We start from the raw sequence: 25,432 nt of genomic DNA, 5'->3' as shown, positions 1-25,432 counted from the left end.
GTGCGTCCTGGGCCTTCGCCTTGGGGGGAGGGTCAACGCCTCGCTCCCCCTTCGAGATCGACCGGGTCTGCTCCAGCGGCCTACCCGGGTTCTCGGACTTCCTCTTCCCAGAACCAGAGCGCTGGCTCGTGGTCAAACGTGCCGGGGAAGTAGCGCCCTGCTTGGCAACCGAAGAGCCCGACCTTTCGGCGCTCCCAGAGCCTGCAGACTCGTGGTGCTTGGCCTTCTGTTGGGCCCCCATCACCGGGGCACCCTCAAAAGACTTAGAAGCCCGCTCAGACTTCTTCTTCGCCTTCTCACTTGCTGTGCCCTTCTCCAGCCAGGTGGCGAGGCGGGAACGACGATCTTGTTTGGTCCGCTCCGAAAGGTTCTTGCAGAAAGCACAGTCCTTCTCCACGTGCGTCTTGTCCCCATCGTGAAAACGCAGTAAAAAACTCGAGCGCTAAACACAAGGACTCCCAACACTTGAGCGTGCGGTAAAAATCTGAGGATGGCTGCCAGAGGCGGGGCTTAGGGAGAGGGCAGTTATTGGCTGGGGGGCAGTATGACCCAGAGATCAGGGATTGGTTACTACTAAGAAAGACAGATCAGAAACAAAACTGATACTGATTTTTTCTTTACCGAGGATTCCCAGCCTGACGACGGAGAGTATTCATGAGCATGTGAATCCATGCCAGACCCCATGCTGGAGAAACACACTGTCGGGTCTATACATAATATTGTGCGCCATTCGCACCCGTCCTGGTCTTTTCCAATCAGGACTACTCTTTCTTCTGACACTACTAGTCCTTGCAAATCTAATGACAATATTGTCCCTGCCACCATCTGGGGTGGCATCATGGGTCGGAAAATAAAATCTGTAGGTACTTGCCAACACTGTCACAATTTGAGACACTGCATTTACTAATACCTTAATACCATAACAAAAAATATATCTGGGACCACAGGAGCACCATGGACTACCGACTCCCTTGCATCGATTATTACCACTGCTTGAGCTACACACATCTCTGGAGTGGAACACACTATCCCTTGATGTGTGAATAATAGTTCTATTTATTTTACTGCGCAGATCCCTACCCAACAAGTTCACAGGGGAACTCTCCGACTATAACAAGGGCTCGTACTACCTCCCCTCCCACTTTTATAGCCAGCTCCTCAGTCTATGGAACTCTATAGACTCAGAGAAATCCCTGCATGTAAAGAGTTTTCACATAATGGAAAGTTCCCTTCCATGATGCATGATTTGGTTGCACCTGAATTTACCATAAATATAAATTTCCCGTTTCCTATTTCCTCTTCCACCAAGGGCTCCTCTTCAGGGTTTGCGGTTATCAATAGGATTGGACATGCATGTGCTTTCTGTGGGCTGTCCTAATCAGAATTTGTATTTGTCCTGAAAAAGGGCCGCCCCCATCATTGTAACTCCTTGGAATGGGGTGCCTGTTCCCCCTGCCATTCTATTAAACTGTGTTCCCTCACCCTGCTGCAGTTATTGCCCATGTTGCCCCTGCCTGTCAGCCCCATAAGGGGACTGATTTTGACGCCCCCCCTCGCCCAAACTGCTGTTGTCTTCTTCCTTGAGGCCCTTGGAATCCCTGCCCTGAAGGTGATGGCCCATAATCAAATCTCATCCCAGGCCTGTTCCTGCACTCCCTTGCAAAATGCCCCCATTTCCCACAACACCAGCACTGCGAGGGTCCCAATCCTCCTAACAGAGGCCCTATCTTCCCAAAGCCTCCTGCTCTTGCTCCTCGAAATCCTCCTTTTCCCCCTTGGTGCTCCTTCATATTGCTGCAGTTGTGGCATTTCCAATTTGTGAAGTATCTCCTGTCCTTTCCCCCCGAGCTGGTGCTTTAACTGGTGCTTGAATGACAACCTTATTTTGTTTCTTTTCCACTAGTTTTGCCTCGTCAATGTGCTGCTTCTGGGCTGTCTCCCTGCCCTGCTCCTTGATTCTCTTACAGTTGTGGACCATTATACTTTGCATCTCTGGCCATCCTTTGGCTTCAATTCCCACAATGTTATCTAGTGCCTTCTGGACCTCTTTTGGTAGTGCCCTCTTTACAATAAAATAGAAAAATGGTACTGTCTCAACTCTCCAACTCTTTAGTGGTGACTGGCGAGAATTCAAAAAGTTTACAGACCTTCGGTGTGTGTAAGTGGTGTTTGCTGTAATTAGCTTTGCCTTTAGAGGCAAGGATAAGTCTTTTGGTTTCTATTTTGGCTTTTAGTGCAATTTGATCTAGCAGAGCCTTTTGGATGTTAGCACACCATGGGGTGTCCTTGTTGCAAGCGGTCTGAGGTGGAGTAGGGGATTCCAGTTCTTTTAGGATAGTAAACATTTCTTTGAAACTGGATTTGGCATTTAGTATTCTATTATTAAAGTTGTCACTTTTAGTTTGTAGAATGGCATCTGTGTATGCGTTAGCAGCAATATTGAAGAGCTCCTTATTCTGGGATGAGGAGTTCTTCTGCCAATTGGATACTGTGTATCTTTTGTATTTCCGCAGGGTTTTCAGATCAGGTGTGAACCATTTGTTTAGATGACTGGGTTTTGCTTTTCTGGTTTTCAGGGGAGCTATTTGGTCTAGTGCTAGAAGCAGATTTTGGTTGTAGGAGTCTACTAGAATAGCAGAGTACGGATTATGGGACGGCAGGGGATTGGTGATGGGTTGGGTCAACGGAAGTGTGTTCTCTAAAGGAATCAACTGTTTGTTTCTAGTAATGGCAGGTGGAGCTTGCGGCGCAGTTGGCAGTGATTGAGTGAGGTTCTGGAGCTCGAAATGAATGATTTGATGGTTTGACCATGCACATGGTGAGTTTGAGAGTATTTTGGTATTGCAGTTTAAGCCAGCAACCCAATACAGGGTTTAGCCTTTGCTGTGTGTGGCTTCTGTTATGTGCTGAGTAAAACCTTGTTCTAGAAGGGAGTGTTCTAAGGCTTTAGCGTTGGGGTCTTGTGGGTCGCGGTAGCCAAGGTTTAGATCGCCTAATAGAATTTGGGATTTAGGTTTGGTGAGGTGAGTGAGTAGATTTGTGATGTCATCAAAGGAGGACAGAGGGCCTGGTGGTCTATAGATCAGGTGTATGAGTAGTGTGCATTCTGGCGATAGCGGAAGTTTGACGGAGAGGAGTTCTCCAGAGGAGATAGTTTGACAGGCAAATTCCCTCATATCAAGCTGGGTTTTGGAAATGAAAGTAACTCCAACCCCTTTGTTGGTTGTTCTATCGGCTCTAAGGATAGTGTACTTTCTAGAGGGCGTTAGAGGGCCAACCAAGATGGCCGCCTTGGTCTAGGCTCCCGCTCAGCCCCTCATTAATCCTGAACAATCCTTGCTGTTCCCGGTGATATTGCAATCCCTATCCCCGATCCCCAACTATCTGCTCGCTCCAACTACCATCCTATGAAAACTGGGGCAAAATCAGCCTTTTTGTAACAAACGGCCCACGCGGCCTGGAGGCCGAGCTGCGTGTTTACAGGCCTGCCGAGCACCGGCCCGCCCGCGGCCGCCCCCTGTAGAGGCCCGACAGCTCCGGATGCAGTGACCCAGTGAGTACACCTGGAGTGCTGGGAAAGAGGCGTCCACCAGCAGATCGGCGGAGGATCCTGCCCCCCCTTGTCCACCTGGGACCGGGGGACGATACAAGGCCTCGGCGTCACAGCCGCCTGAAAGACGGGGCCGCGGGCGACCGAGGTGACTGGGCAAGAGGCGGGCTGCCGCTCCTCCCCAGCAACCATCCAGCCTGCTCCGGATTCCGGCTCGCCATCAGCAGGTTCGAGGGCGGGGGCACGGCGAGGGACCCAAGAGCATCGAGACACCCGAGGAGAGCCCGACCGCCTTTGGGGCATGAGGACTGCCACGTGCAGAGGTAAGGAGAGGGAGGGAGGTTGCGTTGCTCCTTGAACGAAGCCGGCACGAACGCGGGCCCCCCCCACCCCCGCGTGCAAATAAACACACGGGGCTTGGCGCACACATCCTTCTTTGCTGCCGTTCTCTTGGCTACAGCCCCGCGCTGGTGGCGCACCGCCAGCCCCTGGGCGGCACGATTGCTCCCAACACCCCGGAGGATAACAACGCCATAGAAACGTGAAGCCAACCATACCACATGATTAGATCCCACCCTTCTCTTCACACTTGCAACAGCTGAAGGCCGTTAATCTTCCTCCTGTACAAAAAGCAACCAGCGGTCGTCTTTACTAAGCAGTTTTTTACCAAACACCTGCCCCATAGCCCTCCGCTACATCGCTCCTCCCCCTCCCTGCAGGAAGAGGAAGCCGTTAAAGCCTTGCTCGTACAGATCGTGCTGTTACCCATTCCAAGTAAAGTAAGAACAGAACTTGACAAAGAGTTCACCCTTAACAACAGCAGCGCCCTACAAAACTACACGTCCACCGATCATAACGAACAACGAACAGACCTGCCCAGAGAAAGGTCCCCAGAGTGCCCTAAGCGTAACGGTCCAACCGCTGGACCCAACAGACATACCCAAATCCGCAGTCAGGATGGGGAAAAATGACAAATCCCAGAGGAAACTGAACTTTGAAAGTGGCTCAACCCCAAAAGCGCCCCTCCATCAGGAAGACCAGGCCTCATCGTCAGTCTGTCCACCCCAGGAAGAAACATTCGATAACCCATTCGAGATCAAAGAAATCCTCCTAGACTTGAAAGTTGGCATTGGCAGCCTGAACAATAAAATGTATGGTTTAGCCTACCTCCTGCAACATCGTATGGACTCCCACGCTGAACGCATGAACGATGTTGAGCAGAGTATCCAATCTTGATGATACCTCCACAACCCTAGCCAATAAAGTCTCACAACTTGAATCTCAAATGAAAACAACTATTGCCAAGTGCGAGGATCTAGAAGGCCGTTCAAGAAGGAATAACCTACGGATAGTTGGGGTGAGAGAGCGCCAAATGCAGGAGAAAATGGAAGACTACGTCGAGTCCCTTTGCATAGCCCTCTTCGGCCAAGATGCACTATCTCAACTTTTCATAATAGAGAGGGCACATAGGGTACCCTCGATCAGACCTGCTCCAGGCTCGCCACCCAGGCCAATCATAGCAAGGCTGCTTAACTATAGAGACCGGGACACCATCCTCCGGTTGGCCAGAGAGAAAGATGGCCAACTCCATGAGGAGGGACAAAATACATTTCTATCCCGACTTCTCCCCAGCGGTGCAGTCACAGCGGAAAACATTTGCCAGCGTCAAGCAGAGACTCAAACAGTCAAATGGCTTACTCAATGCTCTTCCCTACCCGACTTAGAGTACAGCACGACGGGACAGTCCACATCTTTCAAACCCCAGACGAAGCAAACGTATTTTTAGACCAATTGGGCTGCCCAGAACAGAACCATGCCCGCCCAAGACCACAAAGAGATAGAAACCACAGGAATCCACCATAAACAGAAGGGTCGGGCGGCACGCTACAAGTTTATCTACACCACTGAGAACGCCAGAACATTCACAACGAGCGCAAGACAGGGCTGGGACACTAGGGAGGCCCCAGGTGCCCCTAGCACAGCAACTGTTTGGTTCATAAATTGAGTTTTTTCAGGGTGGAGTACACCCGTCGGCATGGTAACTCCATGGTCCGCCATTTGTTCTTGTTGGTTGACGAGGGACCTCTCTGTGGGCCAGTTGGGGGTTGCCCACCCTAAGGAGAGAAAAGTTACAGGCCTGTTGGGGTTTGCCCGTGGACTGTGCTCCCAGAGTACACCAAGAAAGTTCAGCGCCACCCGTTCCCCGCCGCCCTCCTATCCCCCATCTCTCAGCCCACTATCAATACCGCCACACCATTCAGGCACCCTACCTCCAAGCATTGGCCCAAACACTGGGCTAAACTTAGCCGCATCAATGTTGATCATTGAAAACGAAAAGTGGTCCAACATAAAGATTAACTCGACCCATTCAATGTCTTGACTTGGAACATAAGAGGAGGCAATATCCCATCCAAAACCAGGAAAGTCCTCCAATACCTCAGACGACATGAGGTGGACTTGGCCATGATTCAAGAGACTCACCTACTCCCAGGGAAAGATCACCAGTGGGCTAGGAGCTGGGGTTGCCACAGATACTTCTCCTCATACTCCTCCTACTCGAGTCGCCGCCATCCTCGTATGTAGGAGGTTCAGCTTCAGTCTGGTCCGCACGGTGAAGGACACCGAGGGGAGAGCGGTCCTAGTAAGCGGCATCATAGCAGGCCAGAAAATGACTCATCAACTCCTATGCACCAAACGTGGATGGCCCTGACAATTTTGGATGGGTGTTAACTCAGCTCTCCACTCAAGACACGGCAACCATAATCTGGGGAGGTGATATGAACACAGTATTAGATCCAACAAGGGACAGATCGAAAGCCACTCCACAGCCTCTTTCCAAAGCTTGCCTCCAAATAAAGGAAATCTGCAAAGCATTCGATCTGCAAGACACCTGGAGAGTCTCTAATGGGGAACTACGAGATTTCACCTTTCACTCTGCGGTACACAACACAAGCTCCCGAATCGACTACCTCTTCATCTCAGCGAATGGTCCCTTGTCAAGCGGCCGGTGTTGTATCCATCCAAGAACGCTCTCCGACCATTCCCCACTATTCCTCAGTCTTAAGCCCCCCAACCCTGCATCGCCACTACAGCGGTGGCGTTTTAAGACGGGCTCGATGCGTGATGAAGTATTTGCCTCCGAGCTAAGGGAGGAGATCAATGTGTTTCTCGAAGCCAACATAGGATCGGTCCCCTCTGCTCAATCTGGGAGTCTCTAAAATGCTTTATTAGAGGAGTTTGCCACACCAAAGAAAACAGCATCCTCAAACTCATTAGGCGCGAGCTGGCAACCAGCGAAGAGAAATTAAAACACCTTGAGCTCCAGAATGCAAACACGGTTGACCCAAGAATGGCAGTCGCTCTGAAAAAGGAACTGCAAAAATTAAATTCCACAGCAGACCGCGAGATAAAATTTCTAAGTCGCAGCAGTCAAGTCCGATGGTGAGGGCCAAAAACCCGGCGCCCTTCTAGCGAACCTAATCAGAGCTGACAACAAACAGTTTCAAATCGAATGGATTCGAACCAAACAGGGCGAGGCGATCCACACCGACGAAAGGATAGCAGAGGAATTCAGGCTCTTCTACCAAGAACTCTACAGCACTAAACTTAACAAAGACTCAAACGCCCCGCTAGAATATCTGGAAAACACAGAGCTAGACTAGGTCGATCAACCCCTGCGTGAACCTCCGAATGAGATGATCACACAAGAAGAGATTATAGAGGCCATAAAGACCCTCCCTTGCTCCAAAGCGCCGGGCCCAGACGGCCTAACGGGAGAATTCTATAAAGCATTTGCAAGCACCCTAGCTCCCCTCCTGGCGGCGGTATATGAGGAAGCACTGGAGAAGGGGAACCTTCCACACTCCTCCTGTGAAGCCTATGTCATCCTTTTACACAAACCTGGCAAACCACCGGAAGACTGCGCACCCTATCGTCCGATTTCCCTGCTTAACCTCGACAATAAAATACTCGCTAAGGTGCTTACCAAAAGGTTGATGCCTCTGATGCCCACCCTTGTGCTAGCAGACCAAGCCGGCTTCGTACCAGGCCGCAATACGACCTTCAGAATCAGGAGAATGTTCGATATCATCGAGGCACTGGACCCCTCAAAGCAGGCAATTGCAGTTCTTCTCGATGCCGAAAAAGCATTTGATTCGGTGGAATGGCCGTTTCTGTTCACTGTACTCACCAGGATGGGACTGGGTGCCCGTTTCATCAAACTTGTTTCTCTATCATACACCAAGCCACGAGCTAGTGTTATTGTAGGCACAGCCAAATCAGCCCCAATTGAACTTCAGCGTGGAACGAGACAGGGCTGCCCACTATCGGCATTAATCTTCGCCTTGGTAATGGAACCATTAGCCTCCAACCTTCGAGAACAACGTCAGCAGAGGGGACTCATCATAGGACCACACAAGCTCATCATATCCCTCTACGCCGATGATGTGGCACTGTTCATACGCGACCCTGAGGACAATCGGAACCCGGTCATGAGGGAGGTCATCAAATTTGGTGCCGCCTCCGGATTAAAAATCCACCAATCAAAATCCATCGTATTCCCACTGACCTCAGCCTCCAAGCAGTTTACAGACGACTTCCAATTCACATGGAAGACCTCCAAGGTCCGATACCTGGGGATACAAATGTCACTGAATCAGCATGAGGTATTTCGAGATGACAACCTCTTCGTAATTAAGTCCCTTCAAGAAAGGGTGTCATGTTGGAAGACTCTTCCACTAACTCTTTGGGGAAGGGCCTCCCTGGTCAAGATGGTGATCCTCCCAAAACTGCTATACCTATTCAGCAATATCCTTTTGCTGCTATCGCAAACCTTTCTGAAAAAAATGAAAAGCTTGGTCCTTGAATTACTTTGGGCAGGCAAGCCGGCCAGAGTGGCACACGCAACACTGACACTCCTGGTTTCAAGTGGGGGGCTGGCCCTTCCAGATCTGGAGAAATACTTTTGGGCAGCGTAAGCACAATACCTCAGTCATTGGTATGCCACTCAAGTAATCCAACCTCATGTACAAGTGGAACGAGCCTTGGAAACCCCTAACCTACTGACTGCTGTCATCTTTAGCCAGATTCCCGTCCCCAACACCACAATGAATGTAATGCTCTCGACGTACAAAGTTTGGAAGACACTAGCCCAAAAGCTCGGGGTACAAACGCAATACTCTCCTCTTCTGCCCGTCAAGTTCATATCGGGATTTCCACTGACTTCAGAGAAAGTATTTCACAAATGGGTCGAAAAACTGCACATAAAAACCATAGGTGACCTCTTCACAGAGGATGGCTTTCTAACCCCAGATCAAGCAAAACTGAAAGGGGGCAACACTGCACTGGATGTATTCCTTTACTTCAGGACTCGTTACACCCTGCAGACCCTCCTGCCCGACTTCCCGTGTCAACCACCAACCTGGCAACTGTTACATAACGTTATTCAGGCACAAGGCGAAGGTAGGCTGGTGTCGCAGATCTACAAATCCATTATCTCCAACACGACCCCCGTTATCACACGCGCAAAATCCAGGTGGGAAAAGTCACGTCATATATCCATTTCAGAAGAAGATTGGATCTACATCCTGAAGCAGACTCAAAAAGTCGCCCTCAATTCACGCCTTAAACTTATCCACTTCAACTTCCTTCACCAAACCTATTACACACCAGAAAAGGCCAACAAACACCATCCCGACGCATTGGCAAAATGCAATAGATGCGGGACTCCTTCAGCAGACTTTGTTCACCTCGCTTGGGAGTGCCCCGAACTAATCCCTTTCTGGAACCAAGTCCTTGAGACAACAGCTGCAATTGTGGGAGAAGCGATACAACCGTATCAAACAGCAGCCCTATTGGGCATGACAAGGTTACTTTCCGCTCCAATAAGGAAACTGGCTGGGTTTCTGCTGACACTAGCTCGTTGGAGAGTTGCCATGGCCTGGGACCGAGGTCCCCCCCCTACAATCGCTGCCTGGCGCAAGGACATTCTCCATTGTCAGGATGTGGAAACAGACTTTATTAAACTACTACCCTTACATGCTCGTCCTCCAGACATCTGGGGCCCTCTGATTTTGTTCTTGATGAGTGAAGCAGAAGACCCCTCAGCAGACACCTCAGAAACGGAGGGTACACATCGGTGAAGGCATTGGCCGTGCACCTCCACTTCCTCAAACCGAGAGACTGGTTGGGTACAGTGCTTACCAAAAGGGGACACTGAACTCGAGAAGGGGGGATGTGGGGGGAGGTCGGAGGGAGAGATTTGGGGTATGGCGCAAAGTTTAAGTCCACCCTAATGTGGGTGTGAAGTTGTACTATGTTTTAAATACCAAAAATAAAGTTTTTTTTTTAAAAAGGATAGTGTACTTTTTCAGGAATGGCAAGAAGGCGAGAGGGACCTGCTGCTGGGTGTAGTCAAGTTTCGGTGACTGCTAAAAAGTCAAGGTTGTTGAGTGAGATGAGGTCAGCTATGTCAAAAGCGTGAGCAATGAGGGATCTGGCATTCAAAAGCACTCCTTTAAGATAGGCGCTTGCTGGCTGAAGGGGCACTGCTGAAACAGCAAAATGCTTCCGGACGGAAAATAGCCCGTAGCCGCCGACATTCGAACTGCAGTCCAGGAGACCTCCAGACACCCTCTTTCCTGTCCCCACGACAGGCCCAGGAACCCAGGATCTACAAGACTGCAACCAGAACAGAAGCCAGTTGGATCCACTTCTTCTAACCTAAGTTACTGTGCTGACTAAAGGTTCCTTACCTCTTGTCTGTAGTTCGCATTATCTCACTTGAGACTTGCAGTAGCTACTTTTTGCAGAGCTGATCTCAGCTCTACCCCTCAGCCTGTGGCCCCACAGTGATTCTAAACAAACTAACGTTGTGCTATCTAAGAAGTGTCTTAACTCCATAGACCTTGTTCCAATTGACTTTAGCTGTCCTGGCTCCCTGCAGACTCTTCTGACCCACTGACTGATCCTAACTGTCCCTCATAGGTGGTACATTGGTTTAACTAAGTATTGCTGGGAAATGTTTCATCTAGACTTCATTGGGAGATTGAAAAGTGCTCACATGCTCCGAGAACCCGTTAACCTTTTTCCTTCCCTACCCTTTTCAGAACCTCAGAATTTTACTGAATGCAAAAGTGATATATAAATGCCAATACTGTCCTAGTAATTGAAGTCACCTCAGGGTGTAGGAAGTGTGTATGAAGCATCTCTAAAGAGTATCTACTTGCTTTGCCTTGATTCTGAGAAAGTATTTTGAAGTGTTTTTTTTTATTGTTGCACATTGCCCTTTTTAAAGAATGTTTATTTAAAACTGACAGTTTAATAATTTTACTAGAAAACCTGGAGTGTAAGTGTTATTTGGATACTTGCATTTGTAGATTTCGATGCTACCGCTCTACAGCTCACATTTACCCTTCTTGAGATATGTCTGGCGGCTCAGTCACTCTACCAACTTGTGTAGTACAGACCTACACCAATAGGTGGGTTACCCAAAACCAAGAGGACAAGACTGGTGTAGTCTCCCACACGGTAACTGCATACTATTGTGCCTAACACACCCACATTTCCAAAGAAAGTCAGATGGAATGAAGTGTGCCAAGGCATTTGAATGGCTGAAAGATGCCCTCTGCAAAGCTCCAGTTCCAAAAACTCCCGATTATACCCAAATCCTTATTGTACAAACAGATGCCTCTAATACAGGAATAGGGGCATTCTTGAGTCAGCTAGATGAGCAAGGAAGGGAAGACCACATTTGCTTCATCAGCAGTAACTGAAGGACCATGAGACAAGGTGGGCAATCCTAGAACGAGAATGTTTTGCCATTGTGTGGTCTTTGAATAAAGAAAGTAGAACCATACAAGTACGACCTAAACTTCTTCGGACAACCTTTGAGATGGTTAATGCAAATGAAGGGGGAACATCCTAAACTGCTCAGATGGTCCATCAGCCTTCAAGGGTTTGATTTCACCATTGAGCATAGGTGAGGACCCAATCATCAGAATGCTGATGGTCTCTCAAGAAGTATGAACGACTGGAACAAGAGTTTAATCCAGGAGTGGATTAAATCCTCCCGTCCCTTAGTCTGGGGGGAAGACGCGTGTTAGGGAGAATTTTCAGTTTCTGTGCTAATTCCCTTTTACCTGAGAGACCCCCAGCAGGTTTGCTGGACTCTGATTTTAAACTCCTGAGTGAGTGGGCCTCTTTTCTCTGACTGGGATTTTTATTTTTACTGTTGTATGGAGCCTGGTAAACTTCATATGTTTAATACAAGCATCTGGTTTTTGCTTTGTGACACCCAGCACCCTATGTGCAGTGTCACTGAAAAGTCCCTTGGACTTCACATTATGTTTAAATACATTTTCTTGTGAGAACCATAGCTACCAAGAATAGAATAGTAAGATAAACATTTTTTTACTTACCTTTTTCTTTTGTGGGTCCAGCACACACCACTATATGTGAAGTGCTCAGGAGGGGGGGTTGCATTGTAACTCGTTCTCCCACCCCTCATGTTGTAACTTTGTTACAACTAACTCAAGTTGCTGGCGTCAGTGGATACTTGTTACTACCTTTTGTGCAGGTAACTAGCAGGCTGATTTCTCAGCTGCAGTACAGCACCCATGGGTGAACATTTTCTCAAAATGGCCCGTCATCATCTTTTGCCATTTTCCGTTTGTCAGTTCCTTCTGGGCTTTTCTTCTATCCTTTAGAGTAGATTGGAGTCCTTTGTGTGTTTTGCCTTTGTCAGGCTTCAGCCCTGAAGCCCGCCCAGGCTTCAGTGTTTCTGGGAAGGCAGGAAGTGTCCTTGGTCTGTAGGTATGCCTGGCTGAAACCAGTTCTAACTGGGCAGCTGGCTGGGAGGTGATTGACAACTCCATGGGAGTGAATGAATGGGTTCCAGCATATAAGGCAAGGACCTTTGGACTACAGGCACAGTCGACCACTGGAGCAAGGAATCCGAAGCAGAGACACCAGAAGCACCAGTAAAGCCCTGCAGCTGTGCTGACCCAGTTTTCAAATCGACATGGAAGATGCACCAAGGACGACTTCCTCCTTTAGGTCAGTGGGACTAACTAGCCTGAAGACCTTCATTTTGGACCCCCGTCCCCCCAACATCCTGCGACTTTCCTGGGCTGCAGAACACCAATACCCGGGGTACCTGGACATTATCTAGTGCATTGTCTTGTGAAGATCGAACCCAGCTGAAACTTACCAGGCATCCACGTGGACCGCTAGAGGCTGGAATTCTTCACCAAAAGTCCCTTTAACAGTGTTCAGGACCAAGTCATTGAAGAGAATCCAACCGGCAATACTAGTTGCTTCTTGGTGCTGAGAAAAAGGCACCAAAACCACAAAGAGCAGCTGGAGTGAGCTGAATACATTGCTATCAACCCCTTCTCCAGAGTGCTGCTGCAGAAGCCTGCCAGAGGTTGCTCGTTACGTCACCACGACCAAGGAGCAGGAATGAGAGTCTGCAATGTTGCATCTCGAAGGAAGTTAGCTACAATTTCTTCATTTTCAAGGTACTGTGGGGCTTGGGTTGTCATTACCTTGTACCATTTTTGGTGCTTCCTTGTTGGTAAGTGCTGCTTCCTTCAATTGAGAGTTAACCTCAACGCCACTATGCAGGCCTTACAGCCTTTGTGCTATCAGTGATGGGGCCCCTAGGGGACCCTCGCGTATGGAAACAAGACACAATCACCACACACGAACTGATACTCCAGACACGAGGTTCAATTCCCAAAATCTATGGTTTATTGCAAAGCAAATAGTCTCAGTCGGCCGACGTCCCGCAACGTGTGTCACCAGACCCCGTGGGACGCAAGAGAGCGAGCATTCCACATCCGTTACATATATACAAAACGATCATCTTATTATCAGTAGTGACATATTCAAAACCGCCCATAATGTATCTTTCTTTGCAATGCTTTCGATGATTGGCAATTATGACTCTCTCTTCAGACATGTATTCAGCAAGAGTTTGCAATTTGCGAAGTCGCCGACACAATTCTTTGTTTTAAGGAACGTAATGCTCTTGTTCTTACAAGCAAGCTGCGTGCAGGGGAGAGACCTTCCAGGCTTCACTATCTTGTAGTTTCTATTCGTGTGGTAGAGGTCAGCTTGATCTACAGGGGCTCAGTGAAGGGGGGCCGCAAAAGAGCATAATTCAAGCCATTAACTGTTCCTCTCTACCATTTCTGTCGCACCAGCGAGACTAGCTGGCACCTGCGTAGTGATTAAATGCCTTGTTGCTTACTTCCAAGGATTTGTGAGGGAGGAGACCGGGCATTGCTGTCTGGGTTGCCTGGGCTGCGTTTCAACATGTAACGTGTGGCCTTGCTCCATGCATGAGCAAGAACGAAATAGAATTCACTTACATCAAAGCAGTTTGAACAGAAAGCAAAAAGCGAAAATCCATCAAAATGGCGAATTCTATTCCTACAAAATGGACGCTCTCTGGTCATGCTTATTGGCCTTCACTAATAATGCTGAACATATGATGTGGTTGGTTTTCGGCCAACAAAATACATCGCTTATGTTATGGAAGGGTAATTTCTAGACTCACAAACCCTCCTCTTGGCTGTAAGCCAAGCGCATCATCCGAACATTGCATCTTCCTCTGACCAGGTATCTGATTCCGAACTTTGCATACTACTATAATCATCATCATTGTCATCAATATTAATTGACAAATTCTTTTACTGTCTTTATTTCAAATGGAGGGGACAAAAGGATACTTCACTAATGCGGACTGATAACATGGAATTGCAGCTGGCTCGTAGATCCACTTATCGGTTGGCGGCAGTTTAAGTTTGAACATCGTGTGCAGCTGTGTTTTGTTTTTTTCTGTTAGTTCGTCGTGGGAATAGAGATTTTTTTACGTTTCATGTTTTGTGGGTCTTGGGATGTTATTGAAGTTAGAGCATGCTGTCCACAATTTTGTTCACTGTAGGAAGGGGAACGTAATTGTCTGACTGACCTTTGAAACTTAGCATTGAACCAGAGAAGTATTTCATGACTGTCAATGTTTTAGGAATATATATATATACATTTAGCCGAGCGAGAGAAACAGTTTTTTCTTGAAGACGCTTGTGGTACTTTGTTTGGAAATCCGCAGAGACTGACACTTTTTGGTGAAATCTGAACTAGGTTTTGGTTTCCATTTGGTTGAAAATTGTGTACACATTTTTGGCAAGATTACCGTAGATTATAACCTGCTTGTTTAGGAGAAGTCTTGGAACTTATTTTTTTTGTAACTCACTGAAGTGTCGTGAGATTGGTTGAAGAGAAATCCTGAGGATGAATAATTGAAACTGCAGTATGAGCACATTTCTTAGTGACCTTAAGGCAATGAGAAATCGGCTTAGAAGTACGCTTGAGGCCTGGGGAGAAATTTCACCGGCACCAACCATACAAGAAGTGAATACTGAAATAGCTATGACAGACGTGGCACCTTATATTGGTGATTTGCATTCAGTAATATGTCATCTCAGACATGTGATTAGTAATTGGGGAAAATGTCCCAGCAGAATCAGAGCCATTGAAATCCATTTCATCAGCAGTGATGGACGGCAACAGAGTTCCTAGAGATATGAATATTGTTCGTGGAGAGAAAGAGTTACCTCAGGATAATGACTGAAATAGTGTGACCCAGAAAGCAGTTTGTTCCACTGATAGGGCAGCAATGACATGAAGAGAAAATGCATAGAGGGATTGCCTATGAAGATTTGAGGCATTGTGAAACTGTAGCAATGAAAACAGTTATGTGAATGAAGGCACTTATGTGAAGATTTTTGATTTGAACAGAAATTACATTTTTGGCAGTAGCAGTATTGTGCCTATGTTATTGAGTGAGAAAGATATATTGTCTAATGACAGATTCTGATAGCATTGAAGCAGAACGTGAATCGCGCTCTTCGTGCTAAAATCAAATGTTTTCAGACCTTGGATTGTATGAATTTTTAGTTTGAAGAGAGTGCATGGAGAGGAAGTTTGTTGACATTAGAGATTGCGCGGAACTGCAGACTGTTTATTTGAAGCAGGAGTTAGCAGTGCATTGCAGGAATGCTGTTTGAATGTGAATCGCATTGTACATGAGAGAGGCTGTTTAAATATAACCGATTTGTATTTTTTTTTTTCAACATGGAGTTATTCAGCTTCGTGAAAACTTAATGGTGAAAAAATAGGGGAATGTGTGGCTAGAACACATTAAAGTGAAACAGAAGGAAATATAGGATATGGAATGCAACTGAATGAGAATGCAGTTGACAGTTTTGAATGTGTAATTTTTGAATGTGCATTATTTTTTGGAGTATGTGAAATTATTTGTTTTGTTTTGAGAAGAACAGAGATGGAATTGGAGGAGTCATGCATTGAGCAGCATGGAGAGGCAGGCATAGTTCCACATATGCACTGAGACATTGATAGAACTGACACACATTGAGGGAACTAGAATTGATGTCTTTTGAGAGACATGGGAAGAACTAGCTATGTGCACTGCAACGCACAATGGGAAATGCGGTTTTGTTTTTGGCTTTGATTACACGTGAATCTGATTGAAGACTGATACTTGCACTTTTGTTTTCTTTTATGAAATCTGGAGACCCCTTGACCAGACCGAGATCCATGATGGCTGACACCTTGTGACTTTGCATGGCTGTCTTGAAACAGCACCAGAAAGAGACTGGCTTTTGTCACCTTGCAATGTGACACCAACTGACTTTTGCTACGCTTTGCAGCAGCACTTTTGGGGAATGCCGACCGACCGATTTGAGGCCTTAGGGTGTGGCTTTGTCTAATGGCTGTGCTCTGAGAATGTACCCAGAAAATCTGCTTGCTACCCAGACTTCGTGGCATGATACCTATTGCCATGGGAAGTGAAGATCGTGACTGACTGTACAGAGAGAAGACACCTTGCAGCATTCTGTGCAGAGAGAGAGAGAAAGAGCAGTGAAAGCTTGTTAAGCAAAGAAAAGAACAATAAATACATTGTTTTGGGAGCTGTTTTGTAATATGCAGTGAGAAGAGAATCCATTTGGAATGCCTTTCCTTGTGAACCAGAACCAGATAAGTTTGGGCCTGAGGAGAAAGAGAAATGCGGGAATGAGCAGGAAGACGCGCTCTGAAAGCATTTGAATTCCTGATCTACGTTTGAACAGCAGTGAAGCTTTGTCTCTTGAGTGAAAGAGATTGAGCATTGATCCATGGTGCTTTGAAATTTGTACTTGCATTCAAAGCTGGCTGGTCCCTCATTTGAAGAGTATGGCAGGAACTGGCATGGGATGGCAACAACAGGCAACAGCATGACCTGGCAAGGAAGGAGAGAATTTGAAGCTGGAGTTTGGCCTATGCCAAGGGCCACTATGCATGGAATTGCACTTGAGAGTTACCATCTGCATTGTCATGCAAACACTCTGAATGAGTGCACTCACCTTTGTTCCCCAAATTTGAATGAAATGGGAATGAAGGCCTAGGGAAAAGGGAGCGTATGATCTGCATCAAATTGACTGTTTCTGACACACGGTTTCCCGGTGCTACCTTTGAAAAGTGAAGGACATGTGTGATCACCCCATGGGGACAAATGGGGCGCATATGGTACCAACACTTTATGCTTGCTCCTGTCTTTTTGGACCTCTGTGCAAAATGTCATTAGCTTGCTGCCGTTTATTCAGCAGGCCAGCTTGAATTGGCTTGAACACTTTTCTGCTACCTGAACTTTGAAAACTTTTTCTGAACACACTGATATGCTCATATTGAACACATTTTCAGATTGGTGAACACTCGCTTCATTAACACTTGCTTTGTTGACATTCCTTGGCTGAACTTTGCATTAGAACTGGATTTGTACTGACCTGGAATTGTGCACATATGTGAGGAGACACCTCATGAGTGACCTGAAAATAACTTGGACTGGAATATAGCCTAATTGGCCCATATGACCAATACACTGGATGTATACACTGATATGTATGCATTGATCTGTAATGAAATGCTTGGCCTGTTTGGCTACTGAGCTTTGACACCTGTAAAAGTGATTGTCACATTTTGTGCTGGCCACATTGAAATGGAAACACCTGTATCCATAGTACATATGCATTGATTCTATGCATTGCATTGCATTGCATTTTCGTTTTCTGCTTGTAGACACACACACTTTTGGCTTGTAGACATTTTTGACCTTTTGACTTTTTGACTCAATGAGAAATGTGGCTATGCTATTCTGAATTCTGACACATTTGAATATTAGCTTGCCACTGATTTTTTATGCATCATGAAATAATATGCGTTTTCTCTTTTGCAATTTGCTTGGTATTGGCATACCACATTGCTATGTTATGTTAGGACATATAGTTAGGTATGATTATCTAACGATAAGAGGAGAGATTGTAGAATCTGATAAAATGAGGATGTCTGGATTTGTTATCATTAGAGAATCATTAGAGAATCAGTACTCTTTGTTACAGAACCATTACTCATTGTTAGAGAACCATTATTTAGTATTATCCCTTTAGGAATGATTGCATCATGTTTAGTTATCCATTATTGCATCATGTTTAGTAGTACATGTAGAAGTAGCATTATTATACTATCCACATTATTAGACTGCCACTTTGTATGCATTAGCCATTTGCATTATGCATTTGAAGAGAGAAATAGGCCCTGTTATATGAAGGGTTTGCTTAGTTATGTTATTGCCACATATGATGTTGAAAGAGATGCTTTTAGAATGTTATTGCATTATGCATTAGAATGTAGCACTTAGGCTGAGAGAGGAACATGCTAGGCACTAGAGAGAACGAATGAGGCCTGAAATGACACACTGTCATTTGAAAATGTCACGTAGAGCCATTTAGAATGACACATTGTTATGCTTTGTAGTTACACGTTTAGAGATATGTTTGACACACATGTATGTATGTAGAGTGTGCACTTAGAATGAGTTTGCATATAGCTAGCGCTTAGGTTTGCGAGAAGAACGCGTAAATGCTAGAAAGCATTTAACTGGTATTTGAAGCCATTTCTGATGGAGACACAGAAGCGCCACTGGGCTCAGTGCGGAGTTGTTATGGTACACTGAGGAGGAATTTGTAAACAGTTTGGTTGATAAGGTCGCCTCTGTCCGAGTGGAGACGGCCTGGCTAATCAGCATGGGTTGGTGTGCCGCAGAGACAGCAACGGTGGGAGGGAGTGCGACATGGGGAGATGGGAGAGAAGCCTTTTCAGGCAATGAGATGCTTTGAACATGGGCACAGAGAGAGGATTTTGTGATGCAGACAGAGCCAACAGTGGAGTGAATGGAGAAATGGAGGAATAGATGGTGTTTTGTACCGCAGACACAGAAGGCCAAGGCAGAGATATGATGTCCAATGTCACTTTGACACAGAACACAGTGACCAGAACATGAAACACGCATAACAGACTGGCAGGCATTGTTAAATGCTGACAGAGGAAGAGACGTTCTTAGTTTAGAGAATTTAAGTAACCATGGAGAATGGGTGCGTCATTGGATTGGTATAAGCAGAGCTGAAGAGAAGGGGAGTGTGTTAGTTCTTGCTAGTTATTGCGAGTTGCTGGTAGTTGCTGTTGGAGAATGGGGTTAGATACTGATGGAGTCTGTTTGAGTTAATTGCTGATGGAGTTTTGGATGGAGCTGCTTCCTGAGAATGAGGGAGAGATGCCTTGGTGCAGCAGAATCCGATGGCTTTGGGAAAGAGCTTGGCAGACGCAGTTCGAGTGACCAGATCTTGAGGGGCCTGCCACCACTGACTGACTGATTGCAGAGTAGCGGGAAGATGAGACCTGGCGCTGACAAAGACAGAGATGGAGACAGAGAGGCACAAGCAAATGGGAAGCATGGTTCATGGCCTAGATAAACTGATTGATTAGAACCAAGGGGGTAACTTTGCTGATGGGTTTGGGGAAGACATGACATCTGAAGAGGAGGTGCCCGAGCCAAATGAGTGGGGACAGAATGGTGTGCCATGGAGGTTGGGGGGACGGGCACCCCTGTTCCCCCCCTAGAATTATGCCCATGATTAGAACAGACACTCTCACAAATAGCTTTGGGAGAAAGGGGAGATCAGACAGGGATTGTCTTAAGAGAGTGAGTGTGAAGTATGGTGTGGATTGGAGAGGATTGATTCTGCATGAAGGAGAGGATTGCTGGATGTTTGACGCTTGCATTAGACTGCATTAGAATCACAGGATTGCATCACAGGCTTGCATTAGAAACCTGAAAGGCTTATAGTTATTGCATGGTAGATTAGCATAAAAGGTGCAAATTCGATATTGGCTAGAGTTTAGAATTGTCTGCATCATGCTTTGCTGTGCACAAATAAATGTATTCCATTGTTATAATTGAATCGATTCATGTGTTTTCTTTGTGTGTTATGTTTTCGTGTCTATCGACGTAAGATAGGTGTATGTTATTAGGCGTAAGATCGGAGTAACACAGTGCACGAAGGCCCTATGATACAAAAGCAGGGGGGGTATAGAGATCTACACCCCCCCTAGGAGATTGTCTAAGATTGTCTAAGACCGGTGCATGGTTGCCCAGGGAGGCAAGACGATGGTAGGGATTTGTTTTACAGACTAACAATCAGGAAGGCTCCCCTTGAGCGCCTGTGTTTTCTTCATGAACCACGTATTGGTTAATTCACTTTTCCTCTGAATATATTCATCAGAACTGGTGCTGTCCATCTTCTTGATCCTACTGGCGTTGGCAATGCTGGTTCCTCCATAGACTAATTGTGAACACTTATTGTTGGAAAACAGACCGCTTAAATCCCTCTGGGAGAGTGTACTTATTAACGTTGCTAGCTGTGTTTTGTATAAGCTTCATTTCCGTCCTTACTGAATTTTGCAAAGGTGATACTTATATGTGCTTTTACTGACCTTAATTGACGTCACTCAGTGTGCTGGATATGAAAAGTATATGAACATTTATTCACCTGCATTATTGTTCCTACTACAATTTGATTCCATTTCTACATTGCATGTTAGTTGCTGCATTTTAGATTTGATTGTGTGCCTTGTGTATATATAAATGAATCTATTTTAATATAACTCCTTCCTAAGATAACACCCAAATCGTCATCCTTTTTCCTGAACTCTCCTCCGAGCTATCAAAATGTCCAACCGTCTCTTCCATCAAATATTGGATGGCTTCGCACTTTCCGATATTAAATTCTATCAAAACAGAGGTGCTTGCCTTCCCAGCCAAAATATCTGTCTTCCTCTGCCTATCCAGTTCCCACCCGACACTTCCCTACTCTTCTTCAGCTAGAAACCTCGGCATCATCTATGACCTGTCTCAAACCACTACTTTCATCTCCAAAACTGGAACACCAGCTCGCCTCAACCTCCTAAATATTAGGAAAATCAGGCATCTCCTTCCTTTCAACACCGCCAAGCATCTCTTACACACTCTTGTCTTCTCTAAACTGGACTACTGTGCCAGTATACTCGTCTCCCCAACTATACGTTCAGTCATCTCGGCAAGATCATTAACTTTGCTACCAGGACTCTCTGAACGCCCTCACTTCACACCTACTTCCTCATACTGTCACCAGGATGGATGGATGGATGATGATGATGCAAAATAGAGCCAGATTCAAATGTCTTCACAAACCTATCCACAGTAAGGCACCACTGTATCTATCCTCTATCTGACTGTAAGCCTTCTCGTAACCTCCACTCTGCCTCGCCTACCCTTGTGGCTCCCATCCCTGTGCTTCCTCTCTTCTTGCTCCACTTATATGGAACGATCTTCCCCAGGACATCAGAGAAAGAGTCCACACGGATTTGTACAAAACCAAACTAAAAGCCTACCTCCTCGCCTCAGAGTTAGCCTCTTAACCTACCTCTCTCTCATCTGCCTGCAAGCTAAACTGTTTTGCTCGCCTCTAACCTGCCTCTGTTTCTCACTTCCTCTGCCTCCATTCTAGCCCTTCACTCACCATCGTCACGTCCCAAGCCCAGCTAGCCGTACTACCTACCTGCACTTAAAAATGTCCAATGTTGGTTGTCCCTAATCTATGTATGTCCACCTAAGTATTATCCCCATTGAATGTTTCATTTACTCCCCTCCGTGACCCGGTCAGAATACCCCCTCAAGCGTACCCCATTGTAAGAAGCTCACTGCTTCCGGTCAAATCTGATTTCTTATCTATTGTATGTTTTGTGATCTAAAGAGCATTGTTCCTTCTGTATATAAATACATTTCTGTGTTAACCAAGGATTGGCTGGCTGATGATGGGGAATTTTCCAAGCATGTGTATCTATCCAATGCTGGAGAAGAGATAGCACCTAAGAAAAAACTCTTTGAAATGGATTGGTGTATAACAATTGATTCAATTAAGACCTATGGGCTATATAAAGAATATGGTATACATGTAAAACAGCGCATTCCACGTTACGATCATGTCTTGTTATTCCCCTGTGAAAACATCCGAAAGATATATATTCGATTTAGACTAAACCTATACCATACTAGGGAAAGAACTAAGAACTGGGAAATGAATAAATCAAATAATTGTGTGGGATGTCGATTTGTTGAATGTAATGAATCTTATGAAACATCTTATATTGTATTGTCCGCATTTTAAAAACTTAAGGACACTTAAATTGAGGAAATTTGTAGAAATTCAATTTGAGGACTGCCTTGAAGTTTTGTGGTCCAGAATGATGCAGGGATCATATAAACCCTTAATATATGAAGTGGCAAATTTTTGTAAGCACATTGAAAATGAATTAGAGTTATTTTCTAAACTGTAATGATTGATTAAATGATTATCTGTAAGATTTTAAACTTTGTAAAGGTTCTACATGAATTGTCATGTATTTTTGAACCAAATGCAAAAAAAAAAAAAAAAAAAAAAAAAAAAAAGAAGAAGAAGAGATAGCACCAGACTGTACACCAAACACTGTTTTGGTTTTCTCAGTAAGTCTCTCCAAGTGAGGTGGTATATGCATACTTGGTCACAAGCGTGCTGTACCAATGACCACAAGCAAAAAGGCACAAACATGTGTGGTGTTTCATTGAGCAGGCAGGCATAAACTCAGCAACCTTGTTGTCAAGTGTCCTCCACTGTCTCGGCTGGAGAGCATTAAAGTTGCCATGGAACCTGTTCAGTCCTAGGCAGATTTAAAAAAGCAGGAACAAAATTATCAGATCTCAGAATTGAGAGTAAAAACTAGGGAGAGTCAGGTACTAAGATCTCAGGGAGCTATTTAGAACTGTGTGTCTTGGTAGGGCGTGACACTAACTGCAACCAGCTACTCACTACGTTTGACTCCAGGTGGTGGGTGCAGGTAAAAACATACTTATGAAGCAGTAGATGCATTAGAAAGACCTAAAAGACATTTAAGCATACTGGGTGCTAAAAATTGGGACAATAAATGGTTTCATCCAACAGGGAATTTAGATGTGCTGCGTGCCATGTACTAGATTCCTCATTCACCAGAGGTAGCTCCTGCTCAAAGGGTGTTGTCTCATATCCAGGACCTGCTTTTTAGTTCAGCTAATCAAGTCTTTATTTCGATCCTTTGAGTGTTATAAAGAAGAATGAGGTTCAGAAGGAGATGCACACGCGTGTCGCTTGCTTGATCACAAACACCACTTTCATATTCGCGTTGAGAGCATTATAATGGCATACTTATAATAGTATTATACACTGTTATAATGGTGTTACACTGTTATAATGGTGTTACACTACAAGTATCCACTCATTACATCTGCATAATGTGTGACAATTCACAATTGTTTTGTAATTCTCTGTGCAGCAAAGATTTCTTTGAATGCTATAAAGAAGCATTGTTTCATGGAAAAATACAATTGGAAAAATATTCATGACAGTCATGCTTCAGAAACCAATCATTCATGATAGGAATGGACCAAATAATGAATACTAACCTCTGACTGAATGATTTTGATCAGAAAGAAGATGTGATATACGGTTTTAGTTAACAAAGCAAGCTGACGACACCTTTCCAGATATACTTGTACAGAGGGATCCACTCTTTGCTGTAGTTTACTCCAGAATAGAGTCAATTCCCTGAAAATAAAGTATAGAAAACTAAATCTATCTTTTTAAAACCTGAAGTGAGACCATGAAGAAAAAATTCAAAATTCAGCATTAGAAAATATGCAAAATGTTTTTTCCTAAGCATGTTCACTGTTTGGTTTGAACAGATTATGCCAACGTTGCTGCATACTTATCAAATGCTATACAAATAACAAAACCAGCAAAGCTCAATGAAGAACTTAAGTGCAAGATCAAAGATTGGACGGGTTTACATTTTTATAAAGGAAAATGTACTGCATGCTATCCATTAAAAAGGCACAATCTGAAAAAGCTAGGATGGCATGTTCTCCGGAACCAATTATACATCTAAGCCAGTGCTGGAAATGGAAAACCCTCTAATTCTCGGGTGTGCTGGGATTTTGGGAGGAAGGGGCCGGGCCAAGGGGAGTGGCCACAGGCCACATCATTCAACAATATTTTGTTCGTAGAACCCAAGCCTGGCCATTTGCATTAAAGCAAAGAATATTATGGGAACATAGGAATGCCCACAATTTTATATTTGAAACATGTCTGACAGTAATTCAGCAAGAAACTCTTGAGCAGTAATGAAAGTTGGACTCTTAGTCACAATACTCACCCTAGCAAATACATGTTTGCAAATTCCAAGACATAACGCCAATTTGGATAGCTTCTATACTGTATGCAAAACTTTGGCTCTTTCTGAATTCAGTCTTACGTGTCAAGTATTCCGAAGCAAGGTCTGTGAGCTCAGCTAGAGCACATTCACGAGTTTCATGGGAAAGCCCTAGGGTCTCGGAATCGGCAGTGCTTCAGCAAGGCAAACTTGGACGGAAGTCCGCTCTGTCTTGTTGCGGCCCATTTCCTAACCAGATCAAAGCCCAGCATCTAACACCAGAACCTGAAGCCTCAAACATTTTACACGTTTTGATATTTTGACGCAAGCTGTACACCTAAGGCAGATCCTAGTGGCTCTCCCAATCTATTACCCACAGACTGCACTAAACCCTCTCATATCATTTCCACCCTGATCACATCAGATCTGGTCCACAGTATTCACATTACTGCCATGAGATTAGCCTTGAATAATATGACAACAGTTCAAAACGATGTAAAAGATCTCTAAAAATACATTACTAAACGCACATGGCGCTAATCATGACTGTATAGTCAGCAGGAGCAAATTGTTTCGGCTGACGAATGTGCAGCTTCAAATAACGCACAAATGGCTGCTTCTAATGATATGGCTACCCTCTCCCAGTTGGGTTATCACAATATTTTTAAGCCAAGACTAAAGCCACGCCCTCAGGTGACTAAGCCCAAAAGGACCACCGCCTATCTTAAATGCACTGACCAACATATAATAATTACATCTGGAAATGCAAAAGGAAAAAAGGTAAAATACTACAAATGGCTAAACTAAAACGAATCTGGAAATAGAAACCCAAAAGCATGCTAAAAAGCGCAATTCTGAAAGATTCAAATCATCATACCAATACTAGCTTTGTGCTTATTGAAAATGCTGACCCTTTCGGACTTGCAGATAACAGCAAAAGCTCTAATTCAAAGTTCTCATGGAAAAAAAGAGGCCACTCACTGCAAACCTGGACAATTGGAACATAAGTCCTCCGCAAAGAAAGGCTAAATTGTCCAATGATGCTGATTTCTTTGCTAATGTTGATTGGGACAAAATCATATTGCAAGCGGATATTGACTCTACAAACCACAAAATCATTGATAGCAAATTTCTCTCAGCAATTTTTGTGCAACAAACTTTATTCAGCCATAGGACCATCAAAGTATGTCCTAACACAAACATATAATTAACTAATAGTTTACAAAT

General features: G+C 45.1%; 1 protein-coding gene across 1 annotated transcript in view; it reads right to left on the bottom strand.

The window, feature by feature from the left end:
- The window catches only part of ZNF292 (zinc finger protein 292), a 1,156,963-nt gene that overhangs the window by 83,934 nt on the left and 1,047,597 nt on the right, over positions 1-25,432 (bottom strand). Inside the window, exon 7 of the mRNA XM_069606362.1 lies at positions 23,460-23,601. Within this exon, the coding sequence (XP_069462463.1) occupies positions 23,460-23,601 (142 nt within the window). The remainder of the gene's footprint in view (positions 1-23,459; positions 23,602-25,432) is intronic.

Source organism: Ambystoma mexicanum, chromosome 4p (genome assembly GCF_040938575.1).
Source record: "Ambystoma mexicanum isolate Mex_15411 chromosome 4p, UKY_AmexF1_1, whole genome shotgun sequence".
Lineage (NCBI taxonomy): Eukaryota > Metazoa > Chordata > Amphibia > Caudata > Ambystomatidae > Ambystoma > Ambystoma mexicanum.
The sequence above is the reverse complement of the archived record's forward strand: the minus strand, read 5'-3'. Positions and strand labels throughout refer to the sequence as shown.